Raw genomic sequence first — 14315 nt, 5'->3', positions numbered from 1 at the left:
AATGTTTTAGTCAGCTTGTGGTCAGACATTACAAGGTGTACTACCCAGTCAGACATAGTCTGTTGCAGCATATGGTCAGTTCATTGCAGCGTTTGGGATTCTCCCTCAGTGTAAGTGAAACTGTCAGTGTTTATCATCTCATTAGTTCTTAAAAAGGGTTTTAACAAAAAATAGACTATTGAACTAATTAGGGTGAAATTAACTCTTTTTAAGGAAATTAATAAGCTTGTGGATAATTTTTAACTCTAAATAGGTCAAAATGGTGATTTCCAAAATGTCAATATGTTTTCTACTAGGCATATAAGGTATTACCAAAACATGGTGCAAAATGAATCGTTTTAAAAAGTTGGAACTGTAATTGGTTATGGGTCATCTGCTGTTACAGGTTGATAGGTAGATTATCCTTTTCTAAAATATTTTGGCTTCCTCCAGATTTCTCGGTGAGTCTCTCCAACTGTACCCATGTCTTATCCATCTGCTTCCAAATCTCTGTGCATGTATTCCTGGGTCGTCCCCTATTCCTTGGGGGTTCCAGGTTGCTTTATGTTGGATGCAGGCTTGCGGAGGATGTAACCTATCCATCTCCAGCGTCTCTGAAGGATATCTACTAGCTGCTTTGTTCTTTGCCACAGTTTCTCATTTGAGATCTTGTCTGGCCAGTGGATCATAAGAAGATTCCTCAGGCGGGTATTGATGAATACCATTATAGCCCAAGGCAAGGTGCTGGAAGTGGGGGAAACCTTAACCTATCTTGGCACTATCCTGGACAACCAGATGTCAGAACCCACATTGGTAAAGCCAGTTAAAGAACCTGTGAGAATCCAAATTTTAGAACTGATTGATAATTAGACCCAGGATCTTAAATTTATATTCAAGAATATTCAAAGCCTTCATTTTTTATTTTCAGGATCTTAAATGAACCTCTAACTCTATCAGTGCATTTTTTTTTTTAGCAAAAAAAAATAGTTTTCTGAAGACAAACAAAAATGTGCAAAGTGGGGTTAGAGTTACCCAAACATTTTATTTTATTACATCATCTAACATACTTTATTTTATTTTAAAGAAAAGTGAATTGGCTACAAAAGTGTGATAAATAAAATAAATTAAAGAACGTGTGTTTTTTAAAATTAAGTTCATAAAAAGGAAATATATTAAAAATTAATTTTAAAAATTGATATACTGAAAGATTTAACCTTTTAATTAAGCATTTCATCCATAGATATTGAAAAATCACAAAACTAAACACATTTTGTCACTTTTAATTCATAAAAGATGAAAAAATGCACTAAGAAATTATATTATAAATATTATTTTGGGTCTTGTGCAATAAACTAAAAAACAGGAACTACTAACACAATGCTGTTCCTGCATCCAATTTACAACCGAAACAAAGAACAATCACTCTCACATCTGGAAAATAAAAAAGAAGAAGAATAATAATGATAGTGAAATAAATGTTGCATACCAAGTTACTTGCTGAGAGTAACACCACTGGCCAGCGCTAGCGGAGTTACTTCCTGAGAGTAATGCCCGTACTGAGCGATTTAAAGTAGAGTAGAGCTTTATCAGTGTTTGCCAATTAGTCTCTCCTATTTATTCTCCAGGGAGGCGCGGTGGCTGAGTGGTAAAGCGCTTGACTTCTGAACTGGGGTCTCGAGTTCGAATCCTGGTGAAGACTGGGATTTTTATTTTTGGGATCTTCGGGCGCCTCTGAGTCCACCCAGCTCTAATGGGTGCCTGACATTAGTTGGGGAAAAGTAAAGGCGGTTGGTCGTTGTGCTGGCCACATGACACCCTCGTTAACCGTAGGCCACAGAATCAGATGACCGTTACATCATCTGCCATATAGACCACAAGGTCTGAAAGGGGAACTTTACTTTACTTTAATTATTTATTCTCCAGGCCAGCTTAGAACATCGTAAGTTGGCTGTAGATCTGGCTGACATCATTATTAAATGGGAACTGATGAGGATCAAGGAAGATCTTGAAGCCAGTGGGGAGCCACAGGTAGGAAGCAATGGAGTTGATTTCTTGATAGTAACTATTTTTAAACACTAAACAAATAGAAAGCTAATGGTAAATCATTTTAAATTCTTCTATTATACATATACAGAAACAGGTGACCTTTACATAATCTGCCCTATAGATCGCAAGGTCTGAAAGGGGAACTTTACTTTTTACACATATATCATAAATGTAAATAAATGACTTTGTCTACCTAAAGATAATATACATAATAATAATAATAATCGCCTTTTCAAGAAAATTGAAATAGAGATTATTGTTAATTATCTGTAATTGTAATTAATCTTCAGTCCATTTATAAAATGTATTAACTCTTTCTCTCCTAAATGACGATGCTTACGTTGATTTGACCCCATTAAACTAAATTGATTTTTGGATTTATAAACTTTAAACTATAATTTGATGCTAAATATAACATTTTCTGATAACAAACACAAATGTATTTGAAGCGTGGTTGAGAGGCCAAGTACGCTTGAACCTGGCTTTGCTTGGCTACCTAGAAGGGGGCTCGAGGTTTGACACCCGACTCGGGAAGAGTTGCGTTTACTGAGTGCCTAAAGGCAGCACGGAAAACCAACTCCTAGATACTCACTCCCCCCCACTGGTCCACAACTGAGATTGGACCAAAGCGCTCTGAGCATGCTATAAGCATGAAAGTAGCGCTATATAAAAGCTATAATAATAAATAAAGTTTAATCATATAATCAAATACAAATGAGCGAAATGAATCATTCTTTCCTAACGAGGAAAATAATTACGGAGAGAAAGAGTTAGTTATTTTTAAAATGCATGTTTGGATGATGATGTCTATTCTTTTAAAACTAAATGTTCAAGTCTCCGAACCCGGACAGTGCCACTGCAGCTGCCGGCGGTGTCTCTGCCACTCCTTCAGCGGCCATTAAACGATCATTGTCTTCTGTCAACTCTCCACAGGAACCCAAGAAGGTCAAGGTAGCTGGAGCTGTAAGTTTACATTGTGTTTATATCAGGGCTCCAGATGGGTATCGTATTTTGCATGAAAAAAAGCTGTTGTGCTATATAATTGATGTAAAGTGATTAGTCCATTTTGAATGTGCAATCTACCTCTTTGGGGAGAGATTTTCTTTAAAGTGTATTTTACCAGTAACAATTGCTTGGTTTGTGTAGTAGTCAGTTTAAAAAATAAAACCTACTAATGAAAATGTGAGCTGTTAGAGACTTGTTGCATCACCTTTATATTTCTCTGTCATTCTCCTAGGCTGGTCGATCAGATGTTAATAAACCAATAGACAAGCAGTATTGTGATTGTGTTGCCAACTTTTTGTTGAGAATAGCCTGTCAGGTTAGTTCTATTAAGCAGCAATGATTACAGTGTCACTCTGTCAACCAAATCTATTTATAGACATGTTTGACTAAATGCTTTGAAAGATAAAATGCTTTAATTGAACACTTTGAACAAACAAAAATGTTGTAAATAAGCATGTTCAAATGTTCATTTGCATCTGTATTGTTATTGTTACATTAGTTACGGTGTGGTGGTCAATTGTAGTCAAACTGAATTTCCATTTGATTGGACCAATAAAAATTATCTAAAAAAAAATCTGCATAAATGTTATTTCTTCAATTAAACACTATTGTATTCAAAAAGTTTTTTTCTCTGTGTAGGTGAATGAAGCTGCCAGTGGGGCTGTCGGGCATACGTCTGCTGGTGAAATGCTGTCCAAGCGATGTGTGGCTCTTCTCAAACTGACCCTGAGACCCGATGTCTGGCCAAATGTTGACCTCAAGCTGAGCTTCTTTGACAAGCTGCTGAGCACCGCCACGAGTGCCCAGCCTAACATCAGCAACATAGTTGTGGCTCTGGAGTTGTTGGAGTTTCTGATTGGAATAATGGTAAGAGTTTTGTCTGCCGGTGGCTAGGAGTCTGGGTTACACTTCCACTTGACAACTTTATAATTAGTTGTAATGCACTATTTCAGGGGTTCTCAACTTGTGGGTCGCAACCCCCTTGGGGGTCGATTGACCAATATCCAGGGGTCGCCTAAGACCATCAAAAATATGGGTTGTTATTGTCTTCTCTTCTATTGTCGTATGTGTTTGGGGTGGGGGGGGGGGGTCGCGGCAGAGTGGGGGATTGTAAAAAGGGTCGCCGAGCTTAAAAGGTTGAGAACCGCTGCACTATTTCAATTCTTGGATCTCCATGAAGGAATGCTGTTATATTGTGAAATATATATTTTTTTATTTTATGTAAAGCTTAAGTATTATGAACAAATATTCAATTTTTCTGTAAACATTGTTTTCACATATATAATAAATCATTTCTCTTGTTGTAGTCGCTTTTAATGAGTTCATTTTAAGATCCATGTATAATAAATGTGTCAAGCATAATGCTTCAGTTATCATCGGGATATAGATCAAGAAACACATTAGCATTGCTTTTATGTGAATCACCCATTGAAGGAATATATTGGATGTATTTGACTACAGTACACCAAACTTACAGATCTTGCTGCACTGAACTGTAGATCAAAACAAAAAATGTTTCAGACTACTCTCCGAATGCTAACCATGAGTAACAAGTCAAAGTTATTCTGACATTGAAGAATAAAAAAAAATCATCAATTTAGATCAAATCTTTGTTTCTCCATGTGCAGAATGGAGTTTAAAATATTATTTGCTAAGAAGTCCCTTGTTTCCTGTTCGATGAACACAATGATTTAGTTCAGCGGTTCTCAACCTTTTTTGCTCGGCGACCCCTTATTATAATCCCCCCACTCTTCCGCGCCCCCCACCCTTACAGCAATAGAAGAATAGACAATAACAATCCATATTTTTTATGGTCTTAGGCGACCCCTGGCAAATCGTTAATTGACCCCCAAAGGGGTCGTGACCCACAAGTTGAGAACCCCTGATTTAGTTGATTTAAGCAGTTTAAGGGCTGTTTTATTTTCCTGTTTCTGTTTTGGGTCGAATGTTTTAGAAGAAAGAGATGATCTTGTCCAGCTTCAAGCCTCTCCAGCGAGGGATCTCCATCTGCATGAACTGTAACAACACTAAAGTCATTCGGGCTGTCCACAAGCTGCTGATGAGCCTGATGAGTATCTTCCCAACCGAATCGGCCAATTGTTCTGTGGCCTCCAAGTACGAGGAGCTGGAAGCCCTGTACGCGTGTGTCAGCAAACTCATCTACGAGGGTCTAACCAACTATGACAAGTAGGTCAACATTTATTCTGTAAATATTGGAACTATCTTGGACTACAGGCTTAACATCTCTAGATATTGTTTTTTTAAAGTATTGTTTGTTCTGACTAGAGCTGCTAGTGCATTGGCATTAAGTATGCAGCACTTTATTTTTCCCTGTTCAGTCCCTTGTATGGAATCATTGGATGAATACCAAAGTTATAGAGTGTAATAATAAAGGCTAATAATAATTAAGTAAAAATTTATTTAAGCTATATGCGTGGTCGTCTTGGTTACCTATGAAAGGGGATCGAGGTTCAACAACCGACTCGAGCAGAGTTGTCTTTACTGATTAGAAAAATCTTCCCTCCCAATGGTCCACAAATGAGATTGGACCATAGAGCTTTGAGCATGCTATAAGCATGAAAGCAGCGCTATATAAAAGCTAAAATAATTATAATAATTTTCATATAAAAAAAATATTTCTTTATACCCAAAAAGATTGCTAAGCTTTCCCGTGTAAAAAATTATAGTAATCAGATGAATTCATTTCATATTAATTTAGTCTAAATTGTTTAGTTGGCAGATTCTCCTCAGGCTCATTTGGCCTTTTTGATGTTGGTAGAACGTCTCAAATGGCTGCCTGGTCGTGCGGTTTGCGCGCTGGACTGTCGTTCGGATTTATCAACGGTCGAGGGTTCAAACCCTGCCCGCTCCCATCCCCCGTCGTCCTGCGGGAGGTTTGGACTAGGAAGTAAACTATCCTCAACTCTGAAGGAACATCCGAATTATGTAAAACATTTTACAAACAAAATCACAAAAATAATGATTTATTAGAGATGTCAACTATAGAATTTGTTTAAAATTGAATTAATTTTTTGAAATTTTGCGTAATAATTTTTCTGGTTTTGTTTAGAAACAACGGTGGCAGTCCGTCTCTATTCAGCACTTTGATGATCCTGAAGTCAGCATGTGAGAATAACCAGTGCTACATAGACAGGCTGATCACCATCTTCATGAAGGTTCTTACCAAGATGACCAGCGAGCACTTGAAAAGTCAGGAGCCTAACCCAGCGAACAGGACACCCGGTCAGACTGCTGTTGCAGAGACTGACAAAGGTAGTTAACGGAATCTAGTGTTTAGTAGATTTAAGTTTTTGAGAGTAATCTTTGTAGGACACCCGGCGCATAGTTCATCTATCAAGGTGGCAAATACAAAAGCTTGTTACTTGACTAGCACAACCATCGATGTCTTGTCTTTACCCTAAAACATGTCTGATAATCAAGTTATTCTACTTTTGGAGTTGAACAAATTGTAAACCTTAATAATAAGTCGTTGTCTTCGTTTCTGAAGTATTTCACATGAAAAATCAGCACTGTTAGTCTATCATGGTGCTGGACCATCCATCACCTTTCCAATTTTCAATCTTTTTATTTCAGCCCAGTAAGATTTCCTGTCTCCTTTTTCTGCCCAGTAAAATTTCATTGTGTACTCTGTCAGTCCAATAAGATTTCATTCTGTCAGCCCAGTACGATTTCATTCTGTCAGTCCAGTAAGATTTCATTCTGTCAGCCCAGTAAGATTTCATTCTTTCAGCCCAGTAAGATTTCATTTTTTCAGCCCAGTAAGATTTCATTCTTTCAGCCCAGTAAGATTTCATTCTTTCAGCCCAGTAAGATTTCATTCTTTCAGCCCAGTAAGATTTCATTCTTTCAGCCCAGTAAGATTTCATTCTTTCAGCCCAGTAAGATTTCATTCTTTCAGCCCAGTAAGATTTCATTCTTTCAGCCCAGTAAGATTTCATTTTTTCAGCCCAGTAAGATTTCATTCTTTCAGCCCAGTAAGATTTCATTCTTTCAGCCCAGTAAGATTTCATTCTTTCAGCCCAGTAAGATTTCATTCTTTCAGCCCAGTAAGATTTCATTCTTTCAGCCCAGTAAAATTTCATTCTGTCAGCCCAGTAAGATTTCATTCTTTCAGCCCAGTAAGATTTCATTCTGTCAGCCCAGTAAGATTTCATTCTGTCAGCCCAGTAAGATTTCATTCTGTCAGCCCAGTAAGATTTCATTCTGTCAGCCCAGTAAGATTTCATTGTTGTTGTTACAAGATTTTCTTTTTATATGAAGGAGGATCCAGTGAGCTCTTGATTCTTAGCCTTGACCTTGTGAAGAACCGTGTTGGGGTTATGAGCCAGGAAATGAGGAAGTCGTTTATTGGCAACATTCTGGCTGGTCTGATAGAGAGGACGAGTGACTCAAAGGTCATGAGAGCAATTACAAAGATGGTGGAAGATTGGATCAAAAATAAAGTGAGTATGGATTTTGTTGTTTTAATTCTTTTTTCTTTTCTGTGTAATCCTAGGATTGTATAACTGTTTTTGTCCTAAGACTGAAACTCTACTTACACCATATGATTTAAACAAACAGTGCAATATTTTCACATCATTTTTTTATTGTCATCCAATGAAGGAATTTCAGTTAGCACTAAGAGGATTTACTTTATGTGTGGTCTTTGGTGGGAGGACTCCCCTACATCACCTTCAGATTGAATTAAGAAACCAGTTCTATTTATTTGTCGTTTTATTTTAAGACAAATGTACAACTTTTATTTTGATTGTCAACTTGATTCAGTGTTCATGTGACATGTTGGGAAACAATTATTTAATAATAATAATCTTTGCTGTGGTCATTGAGAAGCTACTGTTAAATTGGCAGTGCTTGAATGCCATACTTCTGTTTATTTTCAGTATTAGTATTAGACTACAGCCAAATGCTTTTTTTTTTTTTTTTGTCTGAAAATAATTAATACTGGTCAATGTATTCATTTTGTCCTGAACTAGTCAACCATTGCCATCAACCAATCGCCATCCACTAGAGAGAAGTGTATTCTGCTGTCCAAGCTAATGAGCAACATCGAAAGACGTTTCCCTGGAGACATTGAACTCAACTCACAGTTCTTGGATCTGGTGCTCTTTATATACAGGTCTGTGTGTAGCTGATCTGCAAGGGAAGGTCTTGTGTGTAGCAAGTCTGAAAGGGAAGGTCTTGTGTGTAGCTTCTTATCTTATCTTATATAATACAGACGTTACTTCAAAAAAGAAGATGATTACGTCCAACGCGTCATGCATTTAGTCATGCATATTGACCAATGACTTAAATTCTGCCAAGTCACTGGTTTTCCTGGCTAGCTCAGGCAACCCATTCCATGCTCTAATAGCACTAGGGAAGAAGGAGTATTTGTACAAATTTGTCCTAGCATATGGGACGAGGAATGTGCCTTTATCTTTGTGTCTTTCAGAGTATTTTATTAAATTTTGTTTTTGTATTTGAAGATTATGGTTCAGTGTTTTATGCATGATTGCTACTTTACTTTTGAGCCTTCTGTCCTGAAGGCTTTCTAAATTTAGTGATTTTACTAAAGCTGGTCTGAAATGGAAGGTCTGTGTGTATCTGGTCTGAAAGGGAAGGTCTTGTGTGTAGCTGGTCTGAAATGGAAGGTCTGTGTGTATCTGGTCTGAAAGGGAAGGTCTGTGTGTAGCTGGTCTGAAAGGGAAAGTCTGCATGCAGCTGGTCTGCAAGGGAAGGTCTGTGTCTAGCTGGTCTGCAAGGGAAGGTCTGTGTCTAGCTGGTCTGCAAGGGAAGGTCTTGTGTGTAGTTTGTCTGCAAGGGAAGGTCTGCATGTAGCTGGTCTGTGTAGCAACAGAATAAATGAAGTTTTTGTTACTAAGTGTTGGTATACAGTTAATATGCTCTGTTATGCTATTTGCAGAGATAAAGATCTAGAAAGATCAGATCTAACCACTAAGTTAGAAAATGCTTTTTTGGCTGGATTAAGATGTAACCAACATGCCATCAGACAGAAATTTCTACAAGTATGTATCAAAAACTGTGCAAACACGTATGATGTATGACTTAAAACACAAGATGTACAAGAGTGAAGAGTATTTACTATTGTTCTAAATATCAGCATCAATTTTGTTTTTTTCAGACCATGGAGGAAAGCATTCCTAGAAAGTTATTTGACAGACTTCTCTACCTGATGTGTTCACAAAACTGGGAAAACATGGGCATTCACTTCTGGATCAAACAGGCTCTTGAGGTTCTAGCCTCATTATGTTCTTCCTCTTCCTAGTTTTATCATTTTCTCTAGTAATGATGGGGCACGACATGGCCTAAATTGTGCCGAAAACAGAAAATATCAAATATCTAGTAATGATTTTTTCAAGGGGCATCATGTCTGAGTGTTAGAGCTCTTAGCTTCTGAACCAAGGGATCTCAGGTCCTGGTGAAGAAAGTTTGAATTTTATGATTTTTAGTACTCCCCTGAGTCCATCCAGTTTAATGGGTACCCCAATGTAAAGGTGGTTGGTCTTCGTACTGGCTACATAACACCCACGTTAACCATCTGCCATAGAAACAGATGAGCTTTATACAGTCTTCCTCCACAGACTCAGTCTGAAAGGGTTACTTTACTTCAATGATTTGAGGCAGGGGGTTGTTTATACTAAAAGCTTATAATACCATCTTATAGCTTCCATTAGTTGCAGCTGTTTGTTTATACTTGATGATCACAACGCCCTCTACTTTCACTTTATTTTCAGCTCCTATTAGTTGTAGCTGTGGACTCAACCCTCATTCAGAGTTCTTCCCCAATGAATCTGCTGCCAAGTGTTGCCTCTGTTATCAATCTAGCAGACTCTCAAGACAGAGCTGATTTTGCTGCCCTGGTAAAGGTCAAGGAGGAGCCCATGGATGTTGAGTCTCTGGATAGCACCAAAGAGGAGGTTTGCCAGTTGTTTTTAATATCAGTCTTGTAATTCTATTAATTCCATAGCTTGTTTGTTGTTGATACATTGCTGCTCTTCTTCGCTGTTATAAACAGGTACTCTTGTAAACTGGTACTCTTATAAACTGGTACTCTTATAAACTGGTACTCTTATAAACAGGTACTCTTATAAACAGGTACTGGTATGGATTGGTAAATGTAAAGAATTCATCTATGGAAATCGATAGTCTTCCTTATTTTCCTTTTTGTTTTGTAAGTTAAATTAATCTGTTTATTCGATGTACTTCATCAAGCTATATAACGAACTTTTAAAATTGAGACGTGTGTATTTGTATTTCATTGTTTTCTTTCCCTCATTGAGTTTAAGTAAGGTGTTGGGTGTTTAAGCTCTCAGCTGCTTACCCAAGGTCAAAGGTTGAGTTCTGATTGAGCTCATTGAGAATTTTACAGTCTCAGCTGAGAAACTATAAAGGCTGTCGGCCATTGTGCTGGCCATGCAACATCCTTGTTAATTATTGATCTAGAAATGAATGCAATTAACTACCACCTAAACTGTTAGGTCTCCAAGGGTATTTATTTAGTTAAACAGGCCAACTTCTTATTTAGCCTAGGTATTGATTGTGAAATTTAAGTGATAGTGTCAGAATGTCTCAGGTAGATTAGACCCACAATAGGATATAAAGTCTTTTTGTTTCATCGTATGTACATAGGATATAAAGTTTTTTTGTGTCATGTTATATGAATAGAATATGAAGTCTTTTTGTGTCATGTTATATATGTGCTGTTATGTTATATATGTTCTGTCATGTTATATATGTACTTTTAATGACTTTGTCATTCCTGCTCCCAATAAAAGACTTTTTTTATTTCCTCACAACAATTATTCAGCAATCATTTTTTTTTTTGTTTCTTTCTGGAATATTTGCCTGTTCCAATACCCAAATCTTTTGATATAAATTTGAAACGTTACTTCAAAAGAGATCAAATGTAGGTCACACATTTGTCTGGTTTGTTGATCTTTTCTAATTTACTGAATTGTTTCTAAACCACCCAATCAGGAGGACATAGAGCTGGAACTTCCATCAGACAGCAGTGTGGAAGAAACCCAGAAAGTGGTCAAGGCAGAAACTGGATTGAGTCTGAAGACATTGTTGAGAAAAGAGACCAAGTTTTTAGATGCTTGTAAGGAAGTGAAGGTAGGAGCTCTTCTTTTCATCTTAAGCATACATTAGTGCTAGCTGTCACACAAACATTTGTATGATTAATAATCAAAGCAATGTGTGGCATAGATTGCATCACTACCTAACGGGGGTCGTAAGTTAAAATCTATATGTGGGCTAGGAAGTGTCTGAGATTTCACTCAAACTGTGTTTTATATACTAATGGCTTAACAGAAGCATGAAAACCTTCCAGATCTACCATCCCACATCTAGAAAAGAGGTTAGGCAAAGTACACTGATCATTCTATAGAAGCCTTAAATAAGCTGAAATAGTAATAATTATTTCACAGCAAAAAAAAAAAACCAAGCAAAAAAGCCTTATTTCTCAGATGTATCAACAATTTATTTTCTGGAAGATGTATTAGAGGGATGCATGTGTTTTCCTGATTACTTCCTAACAGCGTTCCCCATACTCTGACATCTTTAGTGTCTCACTCAATTTGATATCATAACGCAAATAGTTAATTAGCTTAGTATGTTGCCATATGTCTATTTCTTGTATTAGTTCTATCAGTGAGCCTACATGTCTTCTTATCTGTTAGACTCAAGAATACCTAACAGCTTTATGTCAACTGGCTCACAATTCAACTGACCTTGCACACATCACCTGGCTGGACTTGTTCCCAAGAATCTGGAAAATTCTGACTGAAAAACAACAAGAGGTAACTAAGATTTATTTTACGAAAAACATGCATATATGTAACCCTGCCGGACCAGTGTATGTTTTTCGTATTTTCTATACAGTCATTTACTCCTGCAGCAGTAAATCTTTGATTTTTGAGTCTAAGATTTATTTTGTAGTTAAAATAGACAAGACTAAAACTGTAGAGTAACTAGGACAGATCTCAGGAAGACAGTTTGTACTTTTACTAGTCAACACTCTCGCTGGGGAAATGGAGGAACTCCTCAGTACCGTGAAGAGATGAAAGCTGAGCTGGTTCGGTCGTATTGGAAGACATGACTCAATGTCAAAAGTCATTCTATAAAGTGCAGTGGAAGGAGCTTGAAAACAGGGTGACCCAAAGAAAGTCTGGCTGGACAATGTGAAGCAATGAACCAGCCTTTCTTGATGTCTCGCTAAGAACTGATGCTGTCTGGGAAGAGGGGAGAGATTTGGTGACGCAATCACAGCTGCCTGCAATTCAAGGAACAGATAATGATGATAAATAAACTCACATTGCTCATGTACTTCTGTCTGTCTGTTCTATCTAATCTCTACTCTCTTACATTCAATCTTTACTATTACATCATATCTCTTTCTAAAGAAAATAGTCTGTTACCTATTCTCTTTCTCTTATCTTATCCTATCTTATATCTTACAGACGTTACTTCAAAAAAGAAAATAATTACGTCCTACGCATTTCATGTGTCAATCTAATCATACATATTAATCAATGACTTTCCTGGCTGATTCAGGCAACCCATTTCATTCTCCAATGGCACCAGGGAAGAAGGAGCACTTTTATGAATTTGTTCTAACGTATGGAATAAGAAATGTGCCTGTCTTTGTGTCCTTCTGAGTATTTCATTAGGTTTTGTTTTTCTATTAGTAAATAATAGTTTAGTGTTTTATGTATTATTGCTACTTTACTTTTTATTCTTCTGTTCTGAAGTGTCTATAAGTTTAGTGGTTTTACTAATGGTGTTACTCTATTCAAATTGGAATATTCTTGTTGTTTTTTTATAAATCTGACAGCTCTATTTTGTATTGTGATTTGTTTCAGAGAATAAAAAAAGAACTAGTTCCCTTTCTGACCAGTGGTGCACATGTGAACCAAAGAGACTGCCACCCCAGTGCAGTGCACACCCTTGTCGAGGGGGCAGCTTTGTGTGTGCCACCTATCACTATTAAAGCATGTGCACTCAAGGTAACTAACTTGGTCTGCCTAGAAGAATTTGCTAAATGCTAACATTTGTCATTTTATTCCCGCTGACCTGCTTGTTTCTTATTAGTATTTAGCCAGGTCCCACAACTTGTGGCACAGAAGCTGCTTGCTGTTGGAACATGCTGTCTCTGACGCTCCTTCTAATCTTCCAGTGGTCGCCAGATCAGTGAATGAATATGACTTTGAACCCCCGCCTGTTTTTTCTCATCAAGTAAGTAACAACTTCAATGTTGCTGGTTTTCTAAAGTTTTAATCTCCTTGAAATTCTACTCTTACTTTTAAGATTTATTTTTAGGCAGCAATTATGTAAATATTTGATTCACATCAGTTTTCCACAATGAATATTTTTTAAGTTCATTTATTATGCAAATCTTTGCAAGCCATGTTATAAAGTCACATATTTTTTTACTTAATATTTATTTGTCAACCTCTGTCTAATTTTCTTCCCTCAGAGGAGAAAGACATTAGTTGTTTTTTTTTTTGTCTTGCCTGTAAATGGGAAAGTACAAATACATCTTAGATACAAGATTTCTTGTTACTTTATGTTGTGGCTATTCTTGTCCCTTGTTTTTATCGTGACATATCAACAAGCTTCACATTGAACACGGATTGCCAAAATGTATCATTGTCTGGAGTGGCTACTGAACATCTTTATTTTTGTTTGCTATAGGAAACATTGGATTGTTTGTGTGAGCTGTATGAACTCTTGCAAGAAGAAGATATGTTTGTTGGATTATGGCAGAAACGAGCACGTTACCCAGAGACTAACATTGCACTGGCATATATGCAGCATGGATTTTTCGAACAAGCTCAATCTTCCTTTGAAGGGGTTGGTTCTCTTTTTCTTTTATTTTGAGTTATAATAGTTGTTTTAAATGTATTTGTTTGATGTGCTTACCACATCATCATAGTTGTTTTAATACAGATACATATATCTGTATAATGTAGTTCAAAAATGTTTCACAGTTTTAAATAAAGGGAGAAACTTCCATTTGATCTAAATATTCCAGGTCATGTCTAAAATTAGAATGGATCACAACACAGCCCCCACACCAAGAGAAGGATGGATGGAGTTAAAGTTGATTGAAAACTGTTGGATAAAGTAAGCCTCTTGTTTGTTGTAGAACAACCTTCTTGAGGCAGTGTCAATTTTTCATTAATTCGATGACAATGCTAAAACTTATTGAATCACAATGCCATTTTTTTTGAGTAAATGTGTGTGTTTTTAAGTATTCAGTA

The 14315-nt window shown here is 36.9% G+C and overlaps 1 protein-coding gene across 14 annotated transcripts in view; it reads left to right on the top strand.

Moving 5' to 3' along the window:
• LOC106065015 (transformation/transcription domain-associated protein-like) overlaps window positions 1–14315 on the top strand; it is a 64039-nt gene that overhangs the window by 31798 nt on the left and 17926 nt on the right. For 8 of the 14 annotated variants that reach the window (XM_056018392.1, XM_056018394.1, XM_056018388.1 and 5 more), the window contains exons 53-70: window positions 11–110; window positions 1903–2007; window positions 2860–2988; window positions 3263–3346; window positions 3670–3897; window positions 4985–5217; window positions 6101–6303; window positions 7309–7493; window positions 8025–8167; window positions 8954–9056; window positions 9152–9283; window positions 9786–9968; window positions 11029–11166; window positions 11733–11852; window positions 12915–13058; window positions 13144–13287; window positions 13747–13905; window positions 14087–14178. In XM_056018392.1, the coding sequence (XP_055874367.1) occupies window positions 11–110; window positions 1903–2007; window positions 2860–2988; window positions 3263–3346; window positions 3670–3897; window positions 4985–5217; window positions 6101–6303; window positions 7309–7493; window positions 8025–8167; window positions 8954–9056; window positions 9152–9283; window positions 9786–9968; window positions 11029–11166; window positions 11733–11852; window positions 12915–13058; window positions 13144–13287; window positions 13747–13905; window positions 14087–14178 (2625 nt within the window). The remainder of the gene's footprint in view (window positions 1–10; window positions 111–1902; window positions 2008–2859; window positions 2989–3262; window positions 3347–3669; window positions 3898–4984; window positions 5218–6100; window positions 6304–7308; window positions 7494–8024; window positions 8168–8953; window positions 9057–9151; window positions 9284–9785; window positions 9969–11028; window positions 11167–11732; window positions 11853–12914; window positions 13059–13143; window positions 13288–13746; window positions 13906–14086; window positions 14179–14315) is intronic. The other 6 variants (XM_056018397.1, XM_056018395.1, XM_056018393.1 and 3 more) reach the window with 4 other exon arrangements.

Source organism: Biomphalaria glabrata, chromosome 1, assembly GCF_947242115.1.
Source record: "Biomphalaria glabrata chromosome 1, xgBioGlab47.1, whole genome shotgun sequence".
In the NCBI taxonomy this organism is placed as follows: Eukaryota; Metazoa; Mollusca; class Gastropoda; family Planorbidae; genus Biomphalaria; species Biomphalaria glabrata.
Note: the sequence above shows the minus strand (reverse complement) of the source record. Positions and strands in the feature narration are given on the sequence as shown.